Here is a 21,770-nt window from a genome sequence, read left to right on the forward strand (position 1 = left end):
GTACAGTATGTACATTTTTATGTAAAATAAATGTGCTTCACAATTGTAAGCAATGATCAGGTATACAATGAAATGTACCTGTAATACACTATATATCTTACTGATCATTCCTGTACTAGGGCTAATTGCACACAACCTTTAGGCACTCAGTGGCTATGCAACTAACAAGAATCTACTGTAATATGACTTAATGTGCTTTATATGTCTGATTTAAACTTGTATTTCACTGGTACTTGCATGAATTGTCTCTTAATAAATTCAGTAGATACTGGACATCTCACCAGCCTCATCGTGTGAGTTTACACTTAGAAAAACAGGAACTCGCGCCCTCATACTAAAAAAAAAAACCATGTTCTTCACACTGTGTTCAGCAGTTTCTAGTGGTATTACATGCCAGTCTACTGGGTGCAGCTCCCAGGGTAAGTGTACAACCGTGGCCAAAAGTTTGACATCATCACCCTATAGAATGAACTAATTGCTTGAATAATGTTATATATTGAATTACACAGCAGCGCTTTCTCTTCTATGTACACTTAACAGTTAAACTGAACACATTTGACACTTCTTTGATGACATTAAATGAAAGATCATTCGCCAAAGCAATGCTGCCGATGTCGTCCCTCAGAGAGAACGCATTATTGTATCTACAACTGCATAGCCAATGCCTTTCGACCGTCCTAGCTACAGCAGCTGTTTTCATTTTACCAAATCTAATTACAGTCTTTTATTCAAACCTGGCCTGTTGTTTGAGTGCCAGTTGTGTATCCCAAAGGACGTTCCCCGAAGCGACACTGTCAGTGCAGTCCGTAGGAAAGCATGTGGCCAGTTAATGCGCAGGCCTACACAGCACCCTGACCTCAGCTACATTCAGGTCAGTGTCTCGCAAAAGACAACTGCAGTCGAGTTTCGTTAATACGAATTTCAAGGGAGCAGCAAACAACTACGCCTTATCAGTAATTTGTATTATCAGGGTTTTAAAGCCAAATGCACACTGTCAATGTTTTTATTATTAAAGTTACATAAAATTTCAATCCAATGAGAAATATTATAAAGGTAATTTCAGCACTGTGTATGTAACAGAACCCGCAAATTTGTGGAGATTGAGAAATAAATAATCTATTTAAGCTAAACAGTTGTTAGCTTGGTTTGTTTTTATTCTCTATTAATTAAATTATATATTCATTGAAAAAAAGGCAAGAGAGAACCAGACCGTTATAATTGTTTTTATATGTTTTTGAATAGGGGAAGTTAGAAGGGTAATGCTCCTGCATGGTGGTAGGGGTACAGGCAGGAGTGAACACGTTTTGTTCACCACTAACCCTGAATAAAATGTCATTCTTGTTATTAAGCAGTAGTATAATCAGAAGCAGTGGTATTTAAAAATGACAGAGTCCAGTTTTTGCTTCAGTGAAGCAGGCTAAAATATATATTTTTTTCATTAAAAAGTTGTTTGCTGAAACTCATGTTCAGCTTTCATATTGAAGCGTGTGGTGTACTATTCATTCAATCAAACCAAGTAGTGTAGGAATTTGCTTATATCGGTCAAGACGTTGTTCAAATCAAGTAAGCATATTTGTATATATCAATAAATAGTGTCAGTCTTTCTTAAGCAGCCAGTGCCATCTTTATGGCATGTAGCTAAAATGGTAAAGTAATTAAATGTAGCCTTATTGCGCAGTTCGGGGGATGCAGTAGAAGGCACTCACCTGCTTTCCCCTCTCTCTTTCTCAGCCAGTTATCCCGAAACCACGCCGTTCTGTCCTTTCTGATCATATTCGGCTGAGGGAAGGGAAGCGGCCGCATTTTCGGTATACAGTGCCGTGAAAAAGTATTTGCCCCCTGTCTGATTTTCTGCATTTTGCCATATTTCTGACACTGAATGTTATCAGCTCTTCAACCAGAATATAATATTAGATAAAAGGGACCCTGAGTGAACAAATAACACAAAATTTTGATACTTGTTTCATTTATTTTAGGTCTGACTAGGTCATTCCAAAACTTTAAATTTCTTGTTCTTCAACCATTCTGATGTAGACTTGCCTGTTTGTTTCGGGTCATTGTCTTGCTGCATGACCCAGCTGCGCTTCAGCTTCAGCTCATGGACGGATGGCCTGACATTCTCCCATAGAATTCTCTGACACAAAGCAGAATTCATGGTTCCTTCAGTGATGGCAAGTCGTCTAGGTCCTGATGAAGCAAAGCATCCCCAAATCATGACACAACCACCACCATGCTTGAACGTTGCTCTTGGAGAGATTTTGGCTGGACGGCCACTCCTGGGAAATCCTGTCTATTCGATTTTGAATATCCCTGTCTCTGTTTAGCGCACATGAGAACTTGCAGAAGGAATAAAACTGTCATTTTTAACTTTCATAGCTGAAGAGGTGCTGGGGCTATGCACAACTGGTCTCAATCCTAAAATTCTAGGTGATGCAAAACTTTTAGCCACAGCTATAATTCATAATGATCACATTTAAATTCACAATCGGACAAGCTTGCTAATTCTGTAGAGGAAATACTGACTAAAAATACATGTCTAGACCACAATGGCAGTTCAATGCACACTGACCTCGTCTCACACCAGTGAAGGGAGCGCAGTGTTAGCTGCAGTATATGTGTCGGCTTCAAACCACTTCCTGAGGTGGTGTTGAAACCTCTTCAAACAAGCCAGCCCTGATCGATTACTGCGTGTGAATGTGAAAGCCAGCATCCTCTTAAGAACAGATGCACCTCTTCCTCTCTTCAGTAGCGCACTAGCTATGGAGATGGAAAACATTTACGAAGTGGTGCATCCACCAGACCAGGACATCTACTCTGTTATCACAGCAGTGGGGAAACAGCCTGCAAAACACATAGGTAATTAACCGTCATATGTACAAATCTAAATGTTTTTACATTGTTGTCATAGCTATTTATATCCCTGTACCCAATTCTGTCCTGTAGCATTTTTTTAAGTTAATTTATTATATTGATACAGGGAAGATAAATGCTTTACACAAGTTAACGTTTCAGTCACAGACAGTTCTACAAACAGTGACGGCTAGTGCTGGGCCCATAATCATTCAATCTGTAAAATCTCACATAATGTTTTTCACAATACAAAACACTGTATTTTTATATGATTGCATGTATCAGTTATCGTGATGATCGATATATTTTCTAATAACCGACACACTCAAAGAAAGGCTATAATAAATGCGTTCTGCAGAAACATTAATCTGTAACAATGCAGTTAGTATCACTTACCGTCCTATTTCCAAATCTATTATAACCGCACATGACAAACCAAAGCAAATGTCCTGTTATGCGAACATGTTTAATACATTTATTGCAAAATTCATTTGGATACAATTATTAATATGTTTAATTAAAAAAAAATAAAAAAATATAATATATATATATATATATATTATATATACATATATATATATATATATATATATATATATATATATATATATATAACAATTATATTATATAATATATTAATCAGTTAATAGATGGAGCTTTCTCGCGTAAAAAAATAACGTTCTTAAATAATATATATATATATAATATATATGATATATATATATATATATATATATGACTAACAACCATAGTTAGAGTTTAGTGAGACTTTTATGTGACAATAAATATTTATCTAGAGTAATGTTTGGTTTTTTTTTTTTTTATTTTATTTATTTATTTTTTAAACCATTGGTGTTCGGTGTCTTTTTAGCTGGGGGGCCTGTTCAAGTGCTCCTAGCGCACATTGATTAATCCGGACACACCGTCTTTAATGAAACTGACAGGTTTGACTCGTCCAAACAGATAATTATACCTTTTAAAAAATAAAATGATCTTGACAGACAGACCAGAGATGGCATTACCTCAAGGAAAAAATAAGAGCCGTTGGCAGCTCTCGAGTTTAGCCAGAAGAGCTGAGCGCGAACTGTGGCTGAGCGCAAACTGCGACCCATGATTTCGTTTTGGTAATCACTTTTAACACGATTAAATCAATGTCAAAATTGGTTTTTTTTTCGGAATTTAAAAAGGAAATCAGCATTAATTTGATCCAAAATACCAGAATTATTGTCATCCTACTGCTGAGGTGGATTTAGCTTTTAAATGATCATAGCACAGCGATATTTTGTTTGAATTGTCAAAGCAAACACACGCTATATGCTCAAATATTCCCCTCTTGAGGTGTGGTGGGTTAGTCGACGAAACACCGAGGGTGGAAGGTGCCAACTTGAAGACCCCAGAGATGTACCCTACTTAGCTCAACCCAGACGGTTGTCCTGCTGATGCGCTGGGGAGACCGCGCTGGGTTGACCCCCGGAGCCAGCATCGCAGCCGTTGTGTGTGCTGATGCGCTGGGGAGGCAAAATGAGCGGATCCCTGGAGCCAGCATTACACCTTATTTGCATGCGTTATATGTGCAATTGCATTACACATTTCAATGCTAGTGCACATATAACGCGTGCAAATAATGGTTATTGTATTTGTGCCTATTTAGCAGAAATTAAATAACCAAATCTAAATTGAATACAAATAAAACTGTTGAAAAAGGATATGTCTCTTTAGACACCATCCTCGTCGGTCTGGAGTCCAGCATCTCATTCAAGGAGGCTTGTGTGAAAGCTTATCTGAACGCTTGTGTTTTTTTTTTTTTTTTTTTTTTTTTTAACTATCCCACGTGAAAGCTTCAATAAATATTATATTCTAACACTATTTGGGCATACAGTGTATGTTTGCTATGATAATTCAAAGAAAATATCCTGTTCTATGATCATTTAAAGTAGGATCACAATAATCTAGTATTTGGGATCACAGAAGGGGAGACCAAGGTTGCTTGTCACACGGTTTGGTTGTCACACGGGTTGGTTGTCACAGTGCTCATAGCTATGAAACTATATGGCACAGGCAGATGATTCTAACACTGAAATGTGTGTTCTATTGTCTGGAAGTCAACCATCTTCTAATTTGAGGTCAATTCCATCTAACATAAAGGTTAGCACATATTTCATTTTTTTCATACTCACAATAAAAAATGCATATCTTGTTATTTATGTTATAACTCTTAGTAGTACTGGAGTTTGTTTGAACTGGTGGCCATGTTAAATAGAACCAGATACTGGCTAACTTTTGGTGTAAAAACAAAACCAGTAGGTTCTCCCAGTAGTCCTGAGATTAAATTAAATTAATATAATAATTAAATTATCGTGTAAAGTCTGGTTGGGGCAGGTTGTCACATAGTTTTGGGGGTTGGTTGTCACATGTAAATCCTATAGGAAGAACTCATATTTTTTCTTTCTACTTTTTTACACCAAAATGTGGGCTATGTCACCCTGTAATGCTTATTTAAATTATTTACTGTTTGTCCTCTGGTTATGTGGAGGCTGTGGTATTACTTTGTAGCATGGGTCAACATTTCAAATATATATAGGTCTGTATTTTTTATGTTCACATAAAAAGTAAAAATACAACTTTTTCTGTCTTTGTGCACAGTAGAAACTTTGTTATTTAAAAAAAAAAAAAAAAAAAAAGTTGCATTATTGTCTATTGTAAAAGCAAGAACATTGTGACACCCAACCCCACTATGGGGCAGGGTGTCACAGGTGACCGGAGCATTTTCAACCGTCTAAATATCATATTTGGAATAAAGTTATACTGAAATAAAAAACATACATTTGTATGTGAAGAGTTATGCTTCGTTATTAGCTAGAAACAGACCCTCGCAGCATGGCACCAGATTGAGGAAAATAACATAAGAGTAAAATGTGTGACAACCAGCCCCGGTCTCCCCTAATCGTGGTCTGCTCTTTAAATTATGAAAAAACAAACAAACAAACAACTGTGACATTTAATCGTGATTAATCCAGATCAAAATCTGCCGGAATCTGAAGACCAAAGTTTTGAAAAACCGGCCCCAGTGCAAGCTAGTGCGCAATTTGCACCCTTGATGCGTGTACTAGCTCTGAATGCTCGTTCAATTGACCAAGGTTGTCTATATGTGGAAAGTTAACTGAATCACTGCCACAAACCTGCACATGTGTACCTTTATTACTTCAGTGAGAATGATCCAGTCTTTATACATGCGGTATCATTTGAAAGCAGACCAGTAGCTCTTTGATAATCACATTCTGTTGTATGTCAAGAGCTTCATTTCACATTTATTCCCAGCAAACACGACTGTGAAGAAAGCCAGTTCCTGCAAGTGCGCTGCTGTGGGTTTTGCTGTGCTGTGGATCCTCTCCGTGTCCGTCCCCCTGGGCGTGATCTGTGAGTATTGAACCCTTGTGAGAAAGAGGAGACTTTTGCAGTGACCGGCGATATGGCTCAAATGAACGGCCGCTTTCCTATAATTTAGTCCTACAGCCACAAAGTCCAAATATTTGGAAAGACCTCCGTTTATTTTGCGTCACATACTTCGTTACTCCATCCTCACAATCTAGTACACAAACCACAGGTAGCCGATGCATGCATAATATTGTAAAAGTTCCCATATCCCTGCACAACTATTAAGCGCTATGCTGTTCATGTTCCGCTCTCTTCTCCGTTGGGAGGTGGAGTTTGAGGTCAGTCTTTCAAGAGCTCCAAACCATAAAGGTGCAGAGCAAATATTAATATAGATATATATAAGGGATCATTACATTGCTGGATTTTTCAGCTTGGGGGAATACATTGAATTGGCTTCTGCTAATTGAATTCTAGCTTCTCATATCTAGCGAACGAATCTGGGAGGGGAAGGAGGCGGGACCATCAGCAGGGCAACTTTGAGCTCCACACCCTGCCTTACACAATTATCTGCAATCGGCTACAAAGCAAGCGCCGTGGGGAACAGTAATGGCCAAAGTTACCATAGAATTACCTGATTTTGCTTCATGAAAGCGAATGAAGCCTGCTGAGTAATGTTGCCGCTAATGTGATTGCCTGAAGAGTCGTGTAAGTAAATAAAATGAAAGCGCGCACGCGCGTGTGTGTTGGTTAAAGGAACTTTCCCCCATTAAAATAACTACTGCGCCCTCTATTGGAAACTGCGTAGAACAGCAGTTAAAGTTACCTTTTATCTTGTGCAAGGGAACACTACATGGCGAAGCAAAAGCACATGTACGTCTGTGTGTGTTTTTAAGACGTGGCTTTCTTTACACATGCATTCTGCTCCTTTGATGACATGATTTTAAACAAAATAGCTAAATTATGTTCACTTAGATTAATTACATTTTTTTTTATTTTTTACTGATGCCTCAATCCTAAATTATAGGTGATGCAAAACTTCTGGCCAGAGCTGTATGGTATAAAAGAAGCTGTTTGGTTTTAATCTTGTTTCTCAGTTCTCAGGAATGCAGAGTATGCCAGCCTCTTTCAAAAGTATTCTGACCTGCAGAATCACCTGAAGAACTATACAGACATGACAGAAAACTGCACAGCTGGTAAATATTAATATCTAACATGCATTAGTGCTGCATAACTAACATCCCTGTGTGAGAAGCTGCTTATGTGAACATCTTTCTGTTTCCACTGCCGTCACAAAAGGAATCACAGGAAAATAATGCAGGTTAAATCTACAGCAGTGACCAAACATTTACACGCAGCACTGCATTGAGCAGAGCTGTACAGAAATGCATTCAGTGACACAGTACATTGTATAGATCTTTCATTGAGCAGAGCTGTATTGAAATGTATTCATTAACACAGTATATTGTATAGCGCTCTCATTGAACGGAGCTGTATTGAAATCCTCTTTCTCTGTTCTAGTGTGGAAGTGGATCCTCGGTGCTGCAGGTACTATTCTCTCTTTTTTAAAAAATGTTTTTATTACTAAACCAAATAACTGGAATGGCAAAAAATACTCTCTTATTATTCACCTGAAACTCACACTGTCTCTCTGCATCAGAATATTCGACTATAATAAACTCGCACCAGCCAGTGTCTGGAAATGAGGCTTTGAGCATCGTGTGAAAGCAGCACACAATGTAAAGGGATCATGATTATTGTTTCCTTCCTCTCTTTTCTCCACAGTTGATATGACTCTGGACCCTGACACAGCACATCCCAAACTCATCCTGTCTGAGGAAGGGAAGCAAGTGAGTCTTGGAGAAAGACGACAGGCTCTCCCTGACAATCCAGAACGATTTGATTATGTTGTCAGTGTCCTGGGCAGGCAGAGCTTCACCTCAGGGAGACACTACTGGCAGGTGGAGGTGGGGGAGAAGACTAAGTGGGAGTTAGGGGTGGCCAAAAAGTCCATCAACAGGAAGGGGGTGAGTTCACGGAGTCCTAGGAGTGGTTACTGGACTGTGAGGCTGAGGGATGGAGAGTACGAGGCTCTGGCTGACCCCTCTATCCCCCTCCCCCTGAGCCTGAAGCTCCGGAAGGTGGGGGTGTATCTGGATTATGAGGAAGGGCAGGTCTCCTTTTACAATGTGGAGACCAGATCTCACATCTACACCTTCACTGACACCTTCACTGAGAAGCTCTATCCATACCTCAACCCTTCTCTTAATACAGATGGTAAAAACACAGCCCCGCTGATCATCCTCCCTGTCAGTGATAGAGATTGAGTAAAGTGGTGTATCTGTATGACAGCCTATACCAGCACTGATAATCCTGTTCACTGCATTATTACTTGCCCACCTCTTTCTTTGTCTACCTGTAATTGTTTTACCGATTGGCACTGTCAGTAATTATGAGCTTGACAAAACTATGGGAGCGCCCGTCACATTTAACACACCCCTGTGACTTGCGCACATGGACTATTCCTCACATGCCTGATTCAGTTGTGTGGCACCAGCCGTCTCATTACTGTGCTGACCCTCATCACGGCCCCCATTGCGTTGAAATGAACATATTTAGGTTGTGTTGTTGTTGTTTTTTTTTTAAATTCATCTTTGTTTGATTTTTACCTAATAGTTCATACGATGCAGGTCAGGTCACATGTCCTAGATTTCCTAGAATCAATGTAACATGTAGCTCTGTATGGTTTAGTTAGTGAAGAATAGCAAGTTTTGCAATAGATAGGAGGTGGCCTGCAATGTAAATACTGCTAACAGAATGAAGAGATGCATTGATTCCTTTATGTTAACATGACACTGGACTGCAGTCACAATCACATGTACATTTAGATGCTTGAGTTTTTTCGAAATGTATATTAAAGGGTTGCTTCACACCATCTGCGAATGACATCAGTGAGCAAAAACAACAACAGAGAATGCTAGAGAGCAAACTATGATATTAAACAGGTCCAGAACGAACCAGGTAGAGGAGGAGTGCCCGAATCCCTTTACAATATGTATCAATGTTGCTTCTTTAGACGCTCATGCAAGTAGGGTTAAGATCTTTTAACTTTCTATACCAGAGCCCTTGCTTTTAGAAACATGGACTTGGTCAGATCGCGCTGTTTTGGGTTCATGTGGCTGAAGCAGATTAAGCTCCAGGTTTTTGTAATCTCTGCTCCATTAATAAATATTTTTATTTCTAATGAAACACTGTTTCTTTTGCCTCTTTGTGCGTTTGTCCACGTATTTTGAAAATCATTGCACCCCCAAAAAAAGCTGTGAGTGACTTTTTAAACAGTTTGTCTAATGAAATGCAGTGTTTATTTTGTGTCAATAGATGGCAGCACACTGCTAGTAAACTGAACTCATTACTCTGTGCGGGGCTCAATGTGAAGCATATCTATAAGAGCATAAGAAAATTCACAAACAAGAGGAGTCCGTTCAGCCCTTCAGCACTCATCCGGTTCCGAGCAGCTGATCTCAGAACTTTATCTAGTCGGGTCTTAAAGCATCCCAGTGATTCAGCATCAATATGACTAAGTAACCCCAGGCAGCCCCTTTCATCCTCCTCACCCCTGTCTGTGTGAAGAAGTATCGCCTAGGTGTGTCTCCTCTTCCAGCTGTGTGTCCGCTGGTCCTGGTTTCTGTACTGCACTTAAATTATTGGTTAAGGTTAACTGTGTTAATGTAACATTATTCAAGCAGGTTTCATTCATACAGTCTGGACAGTTTCATATACAATAAATGTGCTTCACAATTGTAAGCAATGATCAGGTATACAACGAAATGTACCTGTAATACACGGATATCTTACTGATCATCACATTCCTGTACTGGGGTTAATTGCACACAACCTTTAGGCACACAGTGTCTATGCAACTAACAAGAATCTACTGTAATATGAGTTAACATGATGTGCTTCATTCCATTTGCATGAATTGTCTCTTAATAAATTCAATAGATAGTGAACATGTCACCAGTCTAATTGTGTGTGTTTACAAAAACAGGAAATCATGCCCTCATACTAACAAACCCATGTTCTTCACACTGTGTTCAGCACAGTTTCTAGTGGTATTACATGCCAGTCTACTGGGTGCAGCTCCCAAAGGTTTGACATCATCACCCTATAGAATGAACTAATTGTGCTTCAAAAAGTTGAAACCTGCTGAATTATTATAACATATTGAATTACACACCGCGTTGTCTCTTTCTGTGGCAATAATTGAAACCCTTTAACATTGCAAAATCTAACACGAATAACTACTGCATCCCCGGCCTCAACCTGGTCCAGGCTAAGAAGCTGGTGGAGTCTCTGCCTCAGGAGATCAAGGCTAACATTTCCAAAGACGAGGCAGGGAAGTTGAAGGCTGCGCTGGAGGCAGCTGGAGGCACTGTTGTCCTGGAGTAGAACTGTGTGCTTTCCTTTTTTAAGTTGCCTTGAAAGCTACTAATCGCTGGTCCCTGGGTTTGTGTGTGGCAAGAGAACCCAATGTGTACAGCGTCGTTCTCCACGAAGCCCAGGAGTCCAGCACCACAAGACTATTCCAATACTGTATTTTACAAGACGTCCAGTCTGACCAGGTGTCCACAAGTCTGTTTGTCCGTCTGTACTTGCAAATTGGAGCCACACCGGTTCGAGGAAAGCAGACCAGACTTGTATTGTCCATTAAAAATAATTTAATAAACATGGAAAAGAACCTTCAAAAAAAAAAAAAAACTACTGTTATGGCTTCTGGTTTAGACTTTTATGTGATACCATTGTGTAGTTTCTTTGATTACTTGATGTTGATATAAATAAGTTCATACAGTTTGTTTTTTTTTTAGCTGTATTTATATATCTGTATTGGTATATCTGTATTTCTGCAAGGTTGTGTTTTGTTTTTCGAGATGCCGGTGTAGCTTGCACGACAGCATGCTGTGGTTTGCCATTATTTCGCCGCATAAAACACATTGAGGCTCGGGGCACCGAGGGACCCGCTCCATGTAAAGTCCAGTTTTAAATATGCTTCGTCATATTTTCGAATTCTGCGTGTTGCTGGAACCACCAATGCTGCCCTCACTTCGGCTTGCATTGTACGTTTTTCTGCCTTTGTCACAAAACGACCCATTTCTCATGAAAGCAGTTTCTCACTGTAGTACGCACGCTGCTGATGATGCTGTTTTAAGTTCACTTAGGGTGGTGGGGAGGGGGAACCACGCAATGTAAGTGTGGCATTTCTCAGTTGCTAAGCAACGTTAGCACGTTAAACAAAAGCTTTTTGTGTTATTTTAGTGTGTGGTGTGTGCGTGTGTGTGTTTTTTTTTTTTTTTTAATATAATCCATTTTAAAATATATAATTTTTCAAATCATCCAACCTCCAAAAAAAGACACACAGCTCGCGCCTCATAGTTTGAGAACCGCTGTTTGGGGAAATGTGAGTGATGGTTTGGAATTTTATCTTTTTGATTTGAGATTTGTGTGTAGATTGTTGATTTGTGTAATATTGTTGTATTTGATTTCACTTTGATTTGTGTAATATTGTTGTATTTGATTTCACTTTGATTTGTGTAATGTTGTATTGAGTTTCACTTCATTTTGTTGTGGATGTATTTTTGTAGTTGTCAATTGAAGATTTCTCCACTCCTCTACAAAGTTATAAAGGTTGTTCTGAATATTGCTAATACAATATTGTCTTGACATGCAGATTGACTTAAGACGGAGTATTTGTAAATCTATTAAGAACTGTTAATTAGTTAAGTCTTGAGTGGTTGTTAGCATTGCTGTGTCTGCAATTAGTACATTTATTCTAACTCTAGTTACCCATTTTCATTGATTTATTGCAAAATTTTGCACAATAATATTCCAGTGTTTTTTTTTTTTTCCAGATGCTATTTTAAATAAACTTTTTGAAACTTTCATTGTGTCTCTATGCATGGTGCAACATACTGTTGCCAACCCAATTAAAGAACCGCAGTATTTTGAATTCAGAAGTGAACTTTTAAGGTTGCCAAGAGGACCTTGCCATCTTTAAACACAAGGTAGTGCAGTCGGTTTTTGGTCATAAGACTGTTTGAACAATTTGACCCCTTTTAAGCCATGTAATACATATTATGTCTCAATTCTAAGTGATGCAAAACTTTTGACCACAGCTGTAGTTCATAATGATCAGCTTTTGCATGTTACTAGTGCATTTTATTTTAAATTTGCAACCGGACAGGCTCGCTAATTCTGCAGAAGAAATAGTGACCACACATGCATGTCCAGATCACTATAGCGCTTGTTGCAGTGCTGGCTGCAATGTGTGTGTTGGCTTTAAACCACTTCCTGAGGTGGTGTTGAAACATTATGAAGACAAGCCAGCCCTGATTGGCCACCGTGTGTTTATATGAAAGTCAGGATCCTCTTAAGAACAGATTCAGCTCTCCTTCTCTTCATTGGAGCATTAGCTATGGAGGTGGAAAACAACATTTACACTGGGCTGCAGAAACCACACCAGGATATCTACTCTGTCATCACACCAGGGGAGACACAGTCTGCAAAACACACAGGTAATTAAACAAAAATTTTAACATCCCTAAAATTACAGGCTTTATCAAGCAAGAATATGTCACTGAGTCACAATTGTGATATATGAACGTTTTGTTTTCTTCAGTGCAAGATTCCTTTGTCCCAGTGTAGTTCAGCTAATGGTGAACAAAACGAAGAACAATCAATAGTGTCAATTATAATTACAGAGATCAGTGATGAGAATGCTAAAAGCCTGGATCTGTAAACTGGATAACACAGGTATAGATCACAGAAAGGAAACGGGGGGGGGGGATTCTACTCTGCTAGGTCAAAATCTCAGGGCTCTAGCTGGCTTCTGATTGGAGAAATTCAAGGTGTTACAGCCGTACTGTTATAACTGCCCCCGGTCTCCCATATCTATAAAAAATCTCTATAGCTGCAGTATTTGTATGACTGCTTGGTATTTAGTATTCAACCTCCAAATATGTGTTACACGGCACTCCAACAGAGAACATGGAGTCTTTTCTACTTTAAAAGAATTTTCACGAGCGTCAGCATTGATGATGCACAAAAACAAGCGAGGACTCGACCCCTGTGTTCTCTGAGCTAGTTACAGCCATGCCAATGGCCTACTGGGTGCAGGGCCTAATAGCGTGTCCGGGTTGTGTACAGATCTGGCCAAAAGTTATGCATCTCCCTAGAATTAACTACTTTTGCATCATAAAGTTGAATGAAACATTGAATTGCACACTGCTTCATAGCTTCCATATTCTTAACGACAACCTTAAAAAAAAGAGAAATGGGATATTTCGAAATCCAACCTGAGATACGCCTGCACTACTATTACTGCTTCCGGTAGACTCTTTTTTTTTTTTTGCTATCTCATTTTGTAGTTTCTCATTACTTGATTGTGTAATCACTAAATCACATTCATATAGCTTTTTTAAAAAAATATATAAATAAATAAATAAATAAATAAAAAGCGATATCTCAATCCTAAAATTCAAGGTGATGCACACTCCCAGAACAAGCTGACCATCTGATACATGTTGACATGCAATGTTTGCTGACAACTTGCAGAAAATTTGCAGAACAAATGTTTCAATGTAGCGTGTAGCTCCAGTCTAGCTTTGTAATTTTGTTATTTTATATATTTATTTTTTTAGACATAATGTTTCATTATAACGCTGTTTCCGCTGTGGTTGATGGGGGTATTATGCAGTTAATTCTGCGTGGAAAACAAGCGCCTTACCCGGCAGCAAGTGACATGATTGAGGCGAATGTGACTTTGATATAAACAGGGTCTCGTTTAGAGAACAGTGAGCTAATCGAGTTTATTTATGCTTCACTGCATCCCTTCCTGCTATTTAATAATAATAATAATAATAATAATAATAATAATAATAATAATAATAATAATAACAATTGATATCTTTATTTAGTGACTGGTAGGCCCTGGATTATGCTGCATTTAATGTCAATGTTTTGTCCCCTAATAGACAGCAATACCCCTCAGCACATGCTATTGGAGACAGATGCCTGTGTGTCTTTTCACGTAAACATAAATCCTGTTTTTTCCTGATTGCATTTGGAATCAATGTAGAGAAGCTGAAGAAATTATGGAAGAAGATGGAAATTGAAACGTGTGTTGACTTTAATAAAATTTGTAGTATAGTGCTACAGCTGAACTTGTGTTGAGTGTTTTGAAGTCTGGGAGATTTACTGTATTTGTTACATGGATTATTTATAGTCATTATGAAAACCTTTGACTAAAACATTGTCTGAGAAGCTGGTTGATCAGGGATAATGGATATCATGGATATACTTATCGTAACCCTGGTTCCCTCAGAGAAGACTACAACCACTAATTACATTGGTACGGGATACTCCTGCCCTTCGGGAAGGTATTGCTGAGCTCTCTATACCAGAGCTGCCGAAAGGCTCCTTCCTGGGATGACACTCTCGGTCCCGCCTACCGAGGGAATAAAACTGTCATTCACAGGAAAATCCTCCTTTTACCATCGAATTTTCACTCTTGCTATCTGGTCACCCTAAGGACTCTCCGAGAAGAAAATAAAGGGAGAAAGAGTACACTGTTTACAAGGCCCAACTCACCGAGGCCTAGCCCCTTGGAAGAGGGCACAGCTGGAAGGTCAACTCGACAGCGGGAATACGGCAAGGCCTAGGAGGACGCATGCACTCGGGAAGAAAGTAAAGGAAGAGAGAGTGCACTGTTTACAAGGCCAACTCACTGAGTTGGCAGACCTGTGTGGCCGGCAGGGTCTACTTGACAGCGGGGATACGGCAAGGCCTAGCCCCGTGGAGAAGAGTGTGGCTGGGAGGTCAAATTGACAGCAGGGATACAGCAAGCCTAACCCCAACAAGGACACGAGTACTCTCAAGAAGAAAAGACAATTATTCATGGATGACTGCACAGGCAGTCGCTCACATACGACAGACAGATAAAAAAAGAACAGCCTACCACGCAAGCGCGGAGGCCTCTGAAAGACAGAAAGGACTCAGTCTTTTAAGTCGTTGATTCCAGGAAAGTGGCAAGCCGGCTTTCAGCACGAATGCAAGGGAAATTCAACACAACTCAATTTGAATTGAAGCTCTTTACTTATACACATTCGGCTAAACCGAGGTTTTACCTTACCATCTTCAGAGGGAAAAAGAGGATCTTCCTGCGTTTTATTCCCTCGGTAGGCAGGACAGTGTGCATCATCAGAGGAACTGGCCTTTTGGCAGCTCTGGTATAGAGAGCTCAGCATTGATTGAATTGAAAGGGAATCACTGAAGAGACGTCTACTGACCCCGCTGCTCAACCCTACGACCCTTGCCGAACAGAGGTAACAGGATAAGAGTACCTTTTAATGTGCTCGTACTGTAATTGACCGAACGTTTGGAATCCTCAAAATGCAATCCCGATGTTTGGCTGTCTCTGGGGGAACACTACAGTACACTCCTCAGAAGGTTAGCAATATCACCCTGCCTGTTTGTGTTCTACACAACATAGCTCTCTTAAAGGAAATGTTGAATCCTTATTGGTTGTAACCTGCCCCCACTGTAATTTGATTGGCTGGGCACATGATTTGCTAGTTGATGTGCGTTAGCCCGTGCATGAGACCCGACTTCTTCTAAATCTCGTTTTTGTGCGCTATCGCAGAGGTTCGGTAACGTCGCCTTTTTTGCCCGAGCGGATGCCGCTGCACACATTTGCAAAATAGGACCCATTGTCTCTTACTGTAGATATGCAGAACACACCAACGAGAAAACAGTTGGTAGATCTGCAGTTCAGCATTTCAACTAAGACAAAAAAAGTATTAGAAATTAAACCAGAAATCTGTCTCTAATACCATCACGTGCTGAGGAGTATTTCTTAGGTGACAAACCACTGTAAGTATAACCCACGGTCTACCAGTAGCCTTGGATAAAGGTGTCTGCTTAATAATAATAATAACAATAACAACAACAACATCTAAAGGCAACTAAAGGTTAAGAAAAATAAATACATGATTTAATTTATCCAAATATGTCCAACAGATATTTCAGAAATCCCACAAGCTTCAACATTTTTCTTTCCAGTAACCTGCCTGACCTCCTTTATTTCCAAAAATGTATGCTAATATATCCTTGGTTATTTTATAGATTTACCAATGAGCTGGTTTCTGGTTAGCGGTTATTTTACTGATTTCCCGATCAGTAGATTAGATTAACCCTAATGGACCCTAACCTATACCCATTTTAGTGATCTGCATTACTTCAGTGAGAATGATTCAGTCTTTATACATGCGGTATCATTTTAAAGCAGGCCAGTAGCTCTTTGATAATCACATTCTGTTGTATGTCAAGAGCTTCATTTGACGTTTTTATTCCAGTAAACACGACTGTGAAGAAAGCCAGTTCCTGCAAGTGGGCTGCTGTGGGTTTTGCTGTGCTGTGGATCCTCTCCGTGTCCATCCTCCTGGGCGTGATCTGTGAGTATTGAACCCTTGTGAGAAAGAGGAAACTTTGCAGTGACCGGCGATATGGGTCAAAACAAAAAAAGAAATGAATGGCTGCTTTCCTGTAATTTTGTCCTACAGCCACAATGTACCAGGTATATATGAGACCCAGCTCTATTTGTCCCTAAAGCCAGGAAATCCTTCTGCCTGGGTGTTATTAGCTACTTGTCTTACAGACATCAAGCACTGGATGTCACAGAATTTTCTAATGTTGAATTTAGATAAAACAAAGATTATGCTAGTGGACCCACAAAACCAACTAAAAGGAAATGTGTGACTATATGACCTCAATCCTTGCAGTCTTGCATCAAAACTTAAACTCGAAATTAAGAGTTTGGGGGTCATCTTTTGAACCTGATCTATCATTTGAGACTCGTATTATGGAAGTTACTAAAGTATATTTTTACCATTTGAGAAATAAGCCTTAGGCTAATTATTTCTGTATCTGATGCTGAGAGATTATTGCATGCCTTTGTTTAATCTAGAATTGATTATTGTAATACAATTTTTTTTCTTCTGGTATCCCAAAACCTGTAGTTTTTCACTTGCAGGTTGTTCAGAATACCGTCGATAGAATTCTGACTAAAACCAGGAACAGTGACCATATTACCCCTGTTTTGGCTCCCTGTGCAGTAGATAACTGATTTTAAGATTGTGCTGTATTTTCCAAACCGCATTCTGAGATACAGGGGCTGCTGGTTATTCCTAGGGTCAACAAAAGCAACACGGGAGAGAGGGCTTTTTCTTGTAGAGCTCTAAATTATGGAATGCTCTGCCTTCATTTGTTAGGGAAGCTGGGACCATTACACTTTTATAAAGTGGCTTTCTTATCTTAGTGGATATTGATATACTTTTAAATTTATTATTATTATTATTATTATTATTATTATTATTATTATTATTATTATTATTATTATTATTATTTTTCTGTTAAGTCTGTACTTAAATGGTCGGATTGTGGCAGTTGTATGTGTGACATGCTATACAAATGCATTGTGGGTTTTTTCTGCTATATATTGTACAATGCTTTGTGATACTTTTGTAGATTTCCATTACATGAGAGTAGATGTTGAACTTCATGCTGATTTGAACTCGGCTCTTGCCAAGATAAGCACCGACTAAGATGCAGCTTTGCAGTAAATGTCCCCAAATTTATCCAGCTTCTTTTCAACTGTTCCATTTAACCTTTCCAAAGAAAAACAGAGATCCGTGTTTACTGTGTCCCACATGGATTTCTCACAAGCTCTTGGCCATTTAACTCCAGGCTTGTGCCTGTTGAGGTTTTTTGCTCTCTTACGCTGGTTTGTCTGACTGGGTTCGCAAGGATCATTAGGTTCATCATTAGTTGTATCCCTGCAAGACCTCCTCAGCTCATCAGCACACACAACGGCTGCGATGCTGGCTCCGGGGATCAACCCAGTGCGGTCTCCCCAGCGCGGTCTCCCCAGCGCATCAGCATGACAACCGTCTGGATTGAGCTAAGTAGGGTACATCTCTGGGGTCTTCAGGTGGGCACCTTCCATCCTCGGTGTTTCGTTGACTAGCCCACGACACCAAAAGAGGGCTCAACAGTGATTCTGGCATCCCAGCATCACCCCCCTCCATCCCCTACTCAGCTCAGTATGAAGAACGCTATATAAATGCAATAAATAAATAAATAAATAAAATGATATTCAGCTTCTCCATTTTTCAGGGAACTGTTTTTGGTAGAGTAGCTTCTATGGTCAAATGTCTTGCACCACACTATAGAATTAATACATTTTTCTTCATAAAGCTGAATGAAACTTGCAGCATAATGTTACATTAACATAATCAATAACATACCGCTTTGTAGTTTTCTATATACTTAACGAAAAACTTTTGAGTCTGATAGACTTTTGCAATATCATTTTGTAGATTCTCTTGTTACATGGTGTTAAAAAAAGATGTATGTGATGTTCATATTGTTTTTGTTTTTAATGATGTCTCAAACCTGAAATTCTAGGTGATGTAAAACTTTTGGCCAGAGCTGTATGATAAAAAAAAGAAGCTATTTGGTTTTAATCTTGTTTCTCAGTTTACAGGAATGCAGAGTATGCCAGCCTCTTTCAAAAGCATTCTGACCTGCAGAAACAACTGAAGAAGGATATGAACATGACAGAAAATTACTCAGCTGGTAAAGATTAATATCTAACATGTATTAGTGCGTACATCCCTGTGTGAGAAGCTGCTTATATGAACATCTTTCTGTTTCCACTGCCGTCACAGAAGGAATCACTTACATCTCAAAAGATAAATAATGCATGTTAAATGTACAGCAGTGGCCAAATGTTTACATGCAGCAATCCATTGAGCAGAGCTGTACTGAAATGTATTCATTAACACAGTATATTGTATAATACTCTTTCTTTCTCTGTTCCAGTGTGGAAGTGGATCCTCAGTGCTGCAGGTACTCTTCTCTCTTTTTTTAAAACTAAATCACATAACTCGAATGGCAAAAGTACTCTCTTATTATTTCCCTGAAACTCACACTGTCTCTCTGTATCAGAATATTCGACTTTAATAAAGCACTGGACTTGCACCAGCCAGTGCCTGGAAATGAGGCTTTGAGCAACTTGTGAAAATCAATCAGCAATGTAAAGCTAGTTTAACATTCAATCACAGGGCTAGTGGGAGCACTGATACTTCTCAGGGATCATGATTACTGTCTCCTCTCTTCTCCACAGTTAATGTGACTCTGGACCCTGACACAGCGCATCCCAAACTCATCCTGTCTGAGGAAGGGAAGCAAGTGAGTCTTGGAGAAAGACGACAGGCTCTCCCTGACAATCCAGAACGATTTGATTATGTTGTCAGTGTCCTGGGCAGGCAGGGCTTCACCTCAGGGAGACACTACTGGCAGGTGGAGGTGGGGGAGAAGACTAGGTGGGAGTTAGGGGTGGCCAAAAAGTCCATCAACAGGAAGGGTATGATTTCACGGAGTCCTAGGAATGGTTACTGGACTGTGAGGCTGAGGGATGGAGGGTACGAGGCTCTGGCTGACCACTTTATCCCCCTCCCCCTGAGCGTGAAGCTCCGGAAGGTGGGGGTGTATCTGGATTATGAGGAAGGGCAGATCTCCTTTTACAATGTGGAGAGCAGATCTCACATCTACACTTTCACTGACACCTTCACTGAGAAGCTCTATCCATTCTTCAACCCTTCTGTTAATACAGATGGTAAAAATGCAGCCCCTCTGATCATCCTCCCTGTCAGTGATAGAGATTGAGTAAAGTGGTGTATCTGTATGACAGCCTATACCAGCACTGATAATCCTGTTCACTGCATTATTACTTGCCCACCTCTTTCTTTGTCTACCTGTAATTGTTTTACCGATTGGCACTGTCAGTAATTATGAGCTTGACAAAACTATGGGAGCGCCCGTCACATTTAACACACCCCTGTGACTTGCGCACATGGACTATTCCTCACATGCCTGATTCATCTGTGTGGCACCAGCGGTCTCATTACTGTCCGCCTCATCACTGCCCGCCTTCCATTGCAAAGAATATATTTTGGTTGTATTGTTATTTTTTTAAATTCATCTTTGTTTGATTTTTACCTAATAGTTCATATGATGCAGATCAGGTCACATGTCCTAGATTTCCCAGAATCAATGTAACAGGTAGCTCTGTATGGTTTAGTTAGTGAAGAATAGCAAGTTTTACAATAGATAGGAGGTGGCCTGCACTGTAAATACTGCTAACAGAATAAAGAGACTCATTGATTTATGCCAGGGGTGTCAAACTCAATTTTACCAAGGGCAATATCTTAATGTAACGCTTGATTTGTGGACCACAGAATGCACACATTGTACACACGTGCATTTTAATAGGTGATGTAGAAAATGCATGTTTATATTCACAGTTTTTAATACATACACATGTATTTTATATATGACTTATTCATTTAAAACACATGTTATCTATCTTACATAGTTGATGCCCTGTGCATTTTCATTTACTGAAGAGATCTGGCACCTTTTTCGTGAGAGACAAGCTTGTCAATATCGGGATTCATGTTTTGTGCTGAAATGATCTTTAGCACGGAGTGTAGATGCTTGTCATTCAGCCGAGATCTTTGAGCGGATTTATTAATCTTCATCAGTGAAATAGCTGTTTGCAAAAGTTCGTACTGCCAAACATTGACATGATGCATGCAGCCTTTTTTTTTTTTTTTTTTTTTAATTCGGCCAGCTTTTCTTCCCTTTGCTTTTCTTCCAACTCGCCATATTTTTCTTTGTTTCGTGTCATAGTGACGCCTTAAATTTAATTATTTCATCATCGCAATATTTCCCTTACATACCAAGCAAACAAGGTTTTCTTGCTGCTCCACAAATAAATACTCAGACTCCCACCTTTGCTGAAACAATCTACCTTCCTTATCGAGCTTTCTTTTCTTGGACATTTTTGAGTTATATTACTGTTTTTGACGGCCAGTAGGCAACAGCGTCTAATGGAAAATACGCCTTAAGCACCAAGCACGAGATATGATTGGCTGTCTCTCGCTGCCTTCTGTTTCTTTAGCTCTGAGCATCCTGCTACTTTTCTGATGGTTGATTATGTGCAATAACCCAATAGACTCAAACTGGGCACAGCCAAATTACATTGTAATGAATTAACTTTGCTTGGAGCTGGATAAAGTATCTCCACGCTTTACCTGCCCTGCTTTATGCTAACATGACACTGAATTGCAGTCATAATCACATGTAGATTTAGATGCTTATTTTTTAGATGCATGAGTTGTTTCGAAATGTATATTAAAGGGTTGCTTCACACCGTCTGCGAATGACATCAGTGAGCAAAAACAACAACAGATAATGCTAGAGAGCAAACTATGATATTAAACAGGTCCGGAATTAACCAGGTAGAGGAGGAGTGCCAGGATCCCTTTACAATATGTGTCAATGTTGCTTATTTAGACCATCATGCAAGTAGGGTTAAGATCTTTTAACTTTCTATACCAGAGCCCTTGCTTTTAGAAACGTGGACTTGGTCA

General features: G+C 39.5%; 2 protein-coding genes across 4 annotated transcripts; both read left to right on the plus strand.

The window, feature by feature from the left end:
- The first annotated feature begins 2,759 nt into the window (after positions 1-2,759).
- LOC121304865 (erythroid membrane-associated protein-like) lies at positions 2,760-8,827 on the plus strand. The gene is made up of 5 exons (XM_041236277.1): positions 2,760-2,856; positions 6,169-6,267; positions 7,320-7,418; positions 7,744-7,770; positions 8,008-8,827. Exons 1-5 carry the CDS (start codon positions 2,760-2,762, stop codon positions 8,547-8,549), a joined length of 864 nt encoding a protein of 287 aa, XP_041092211.1. The 3' UTR covers positions 8,550-8,827.
- A 3,833-nt stretch (positions 8,828-12,660) lies between these two features.
- LOC121304975 (E3 ubiquitin-protein ligase TRIM39-like) lies at positions 12,661-20,609 on the plus strand. 3 transcript variants are annotated; one of them, XM_041236436.1, is made up of 5 exons: positions 12,661-12,791; positions 16,629-16,727; positions 18,811-18,909; positions 19,156-19,182; positions 19,460-20,609. In XM_041236436.1, the coding sequence occupies exons 1-5, from the start codon at positions 12,692-12,694 to the stop codon at positions 19,999-20,001; spliced, it is 867 nt and encodes a 288-aa protein (XP_041092370.1). In that variant the 5' UTR covers positions 12,661-12,691; the 3' UTR covers positions 20,002-20,609. The 3 variants fall into 3 exon arrangements, with proteins under 3 accessions (XP_041092370.1, XP_041092371.1, XP_041092373.1); XM_041236439.1 differs by lacking the exon at positions 12,661-12,791 and adding an exon at positions 14,284-15,723 and having other exon boundaries at positions 19,460-20,608; XM_041236437.1 differs by lacking the exon at positions 18,811-18,909 and having other exon boundaries at positions 19,460-20,608.
- The last annotated feature ends 1,161 nt before the right edge of the window (positions 20,610-21,770 follow it).

Source organism: Polyodon spathula, chromosome 40 (genome assembly GCF_017654505.1).
Source record: "Polyodon spathula isolate WHYD16114869_AA chromosome 40, ASM1765450v1, whole genome shotgun sequence".
Classification (NCBI taxonomy): Eukaryota; Metazoa; Chordata; class Actinopteri; order Acipenseriformes; family Polyodontidae; genus Polyodon; species Polyodon spathula.

Coding starts and splice junctions, on each gene's coding strand:
- LOC121304975 (XM_041236436.1), top strand. CDS start 12,692: ATGGAGGTGGAAAACAACATTTACACTGGGCTGCAGAAACCACACCAG. Junction 16,728..18,810: donor CATCCTCCTGGGCGTGATCT/GTGAGTATTGAA, acceptor CTTGTTTCTCAG/TTTACAGGAATGCAGAGTAT. Junction 18,910..19,155: donor GACAGAAAATTACTCAGCTG/GTAAAGATTAAT, acceptor TCTCTGTTCCAG/TGTGGAAGTGGATCCTCAGT.
- LOC121304865 (XM_041236277.1), top strand. CDS start 2,760: ATGGAGATGGAAAACATTTACGAAGTGGTGCATCCACCAGACCAGGAC. Junction 2,857..6,168: donor ACAGCCTGCAAAACACATAG/GTAATTAACCGT, acceptor ATTTATTCCCAG/CAAACACGACTGTGAAGAAA. Junction 7,771..8,007: donor GTGGATCCTCGGTGCTGCAG/GTACTATTCTCT, acceptor TTTTCTCCACAG/TTGATATGACTCTGGACCCT.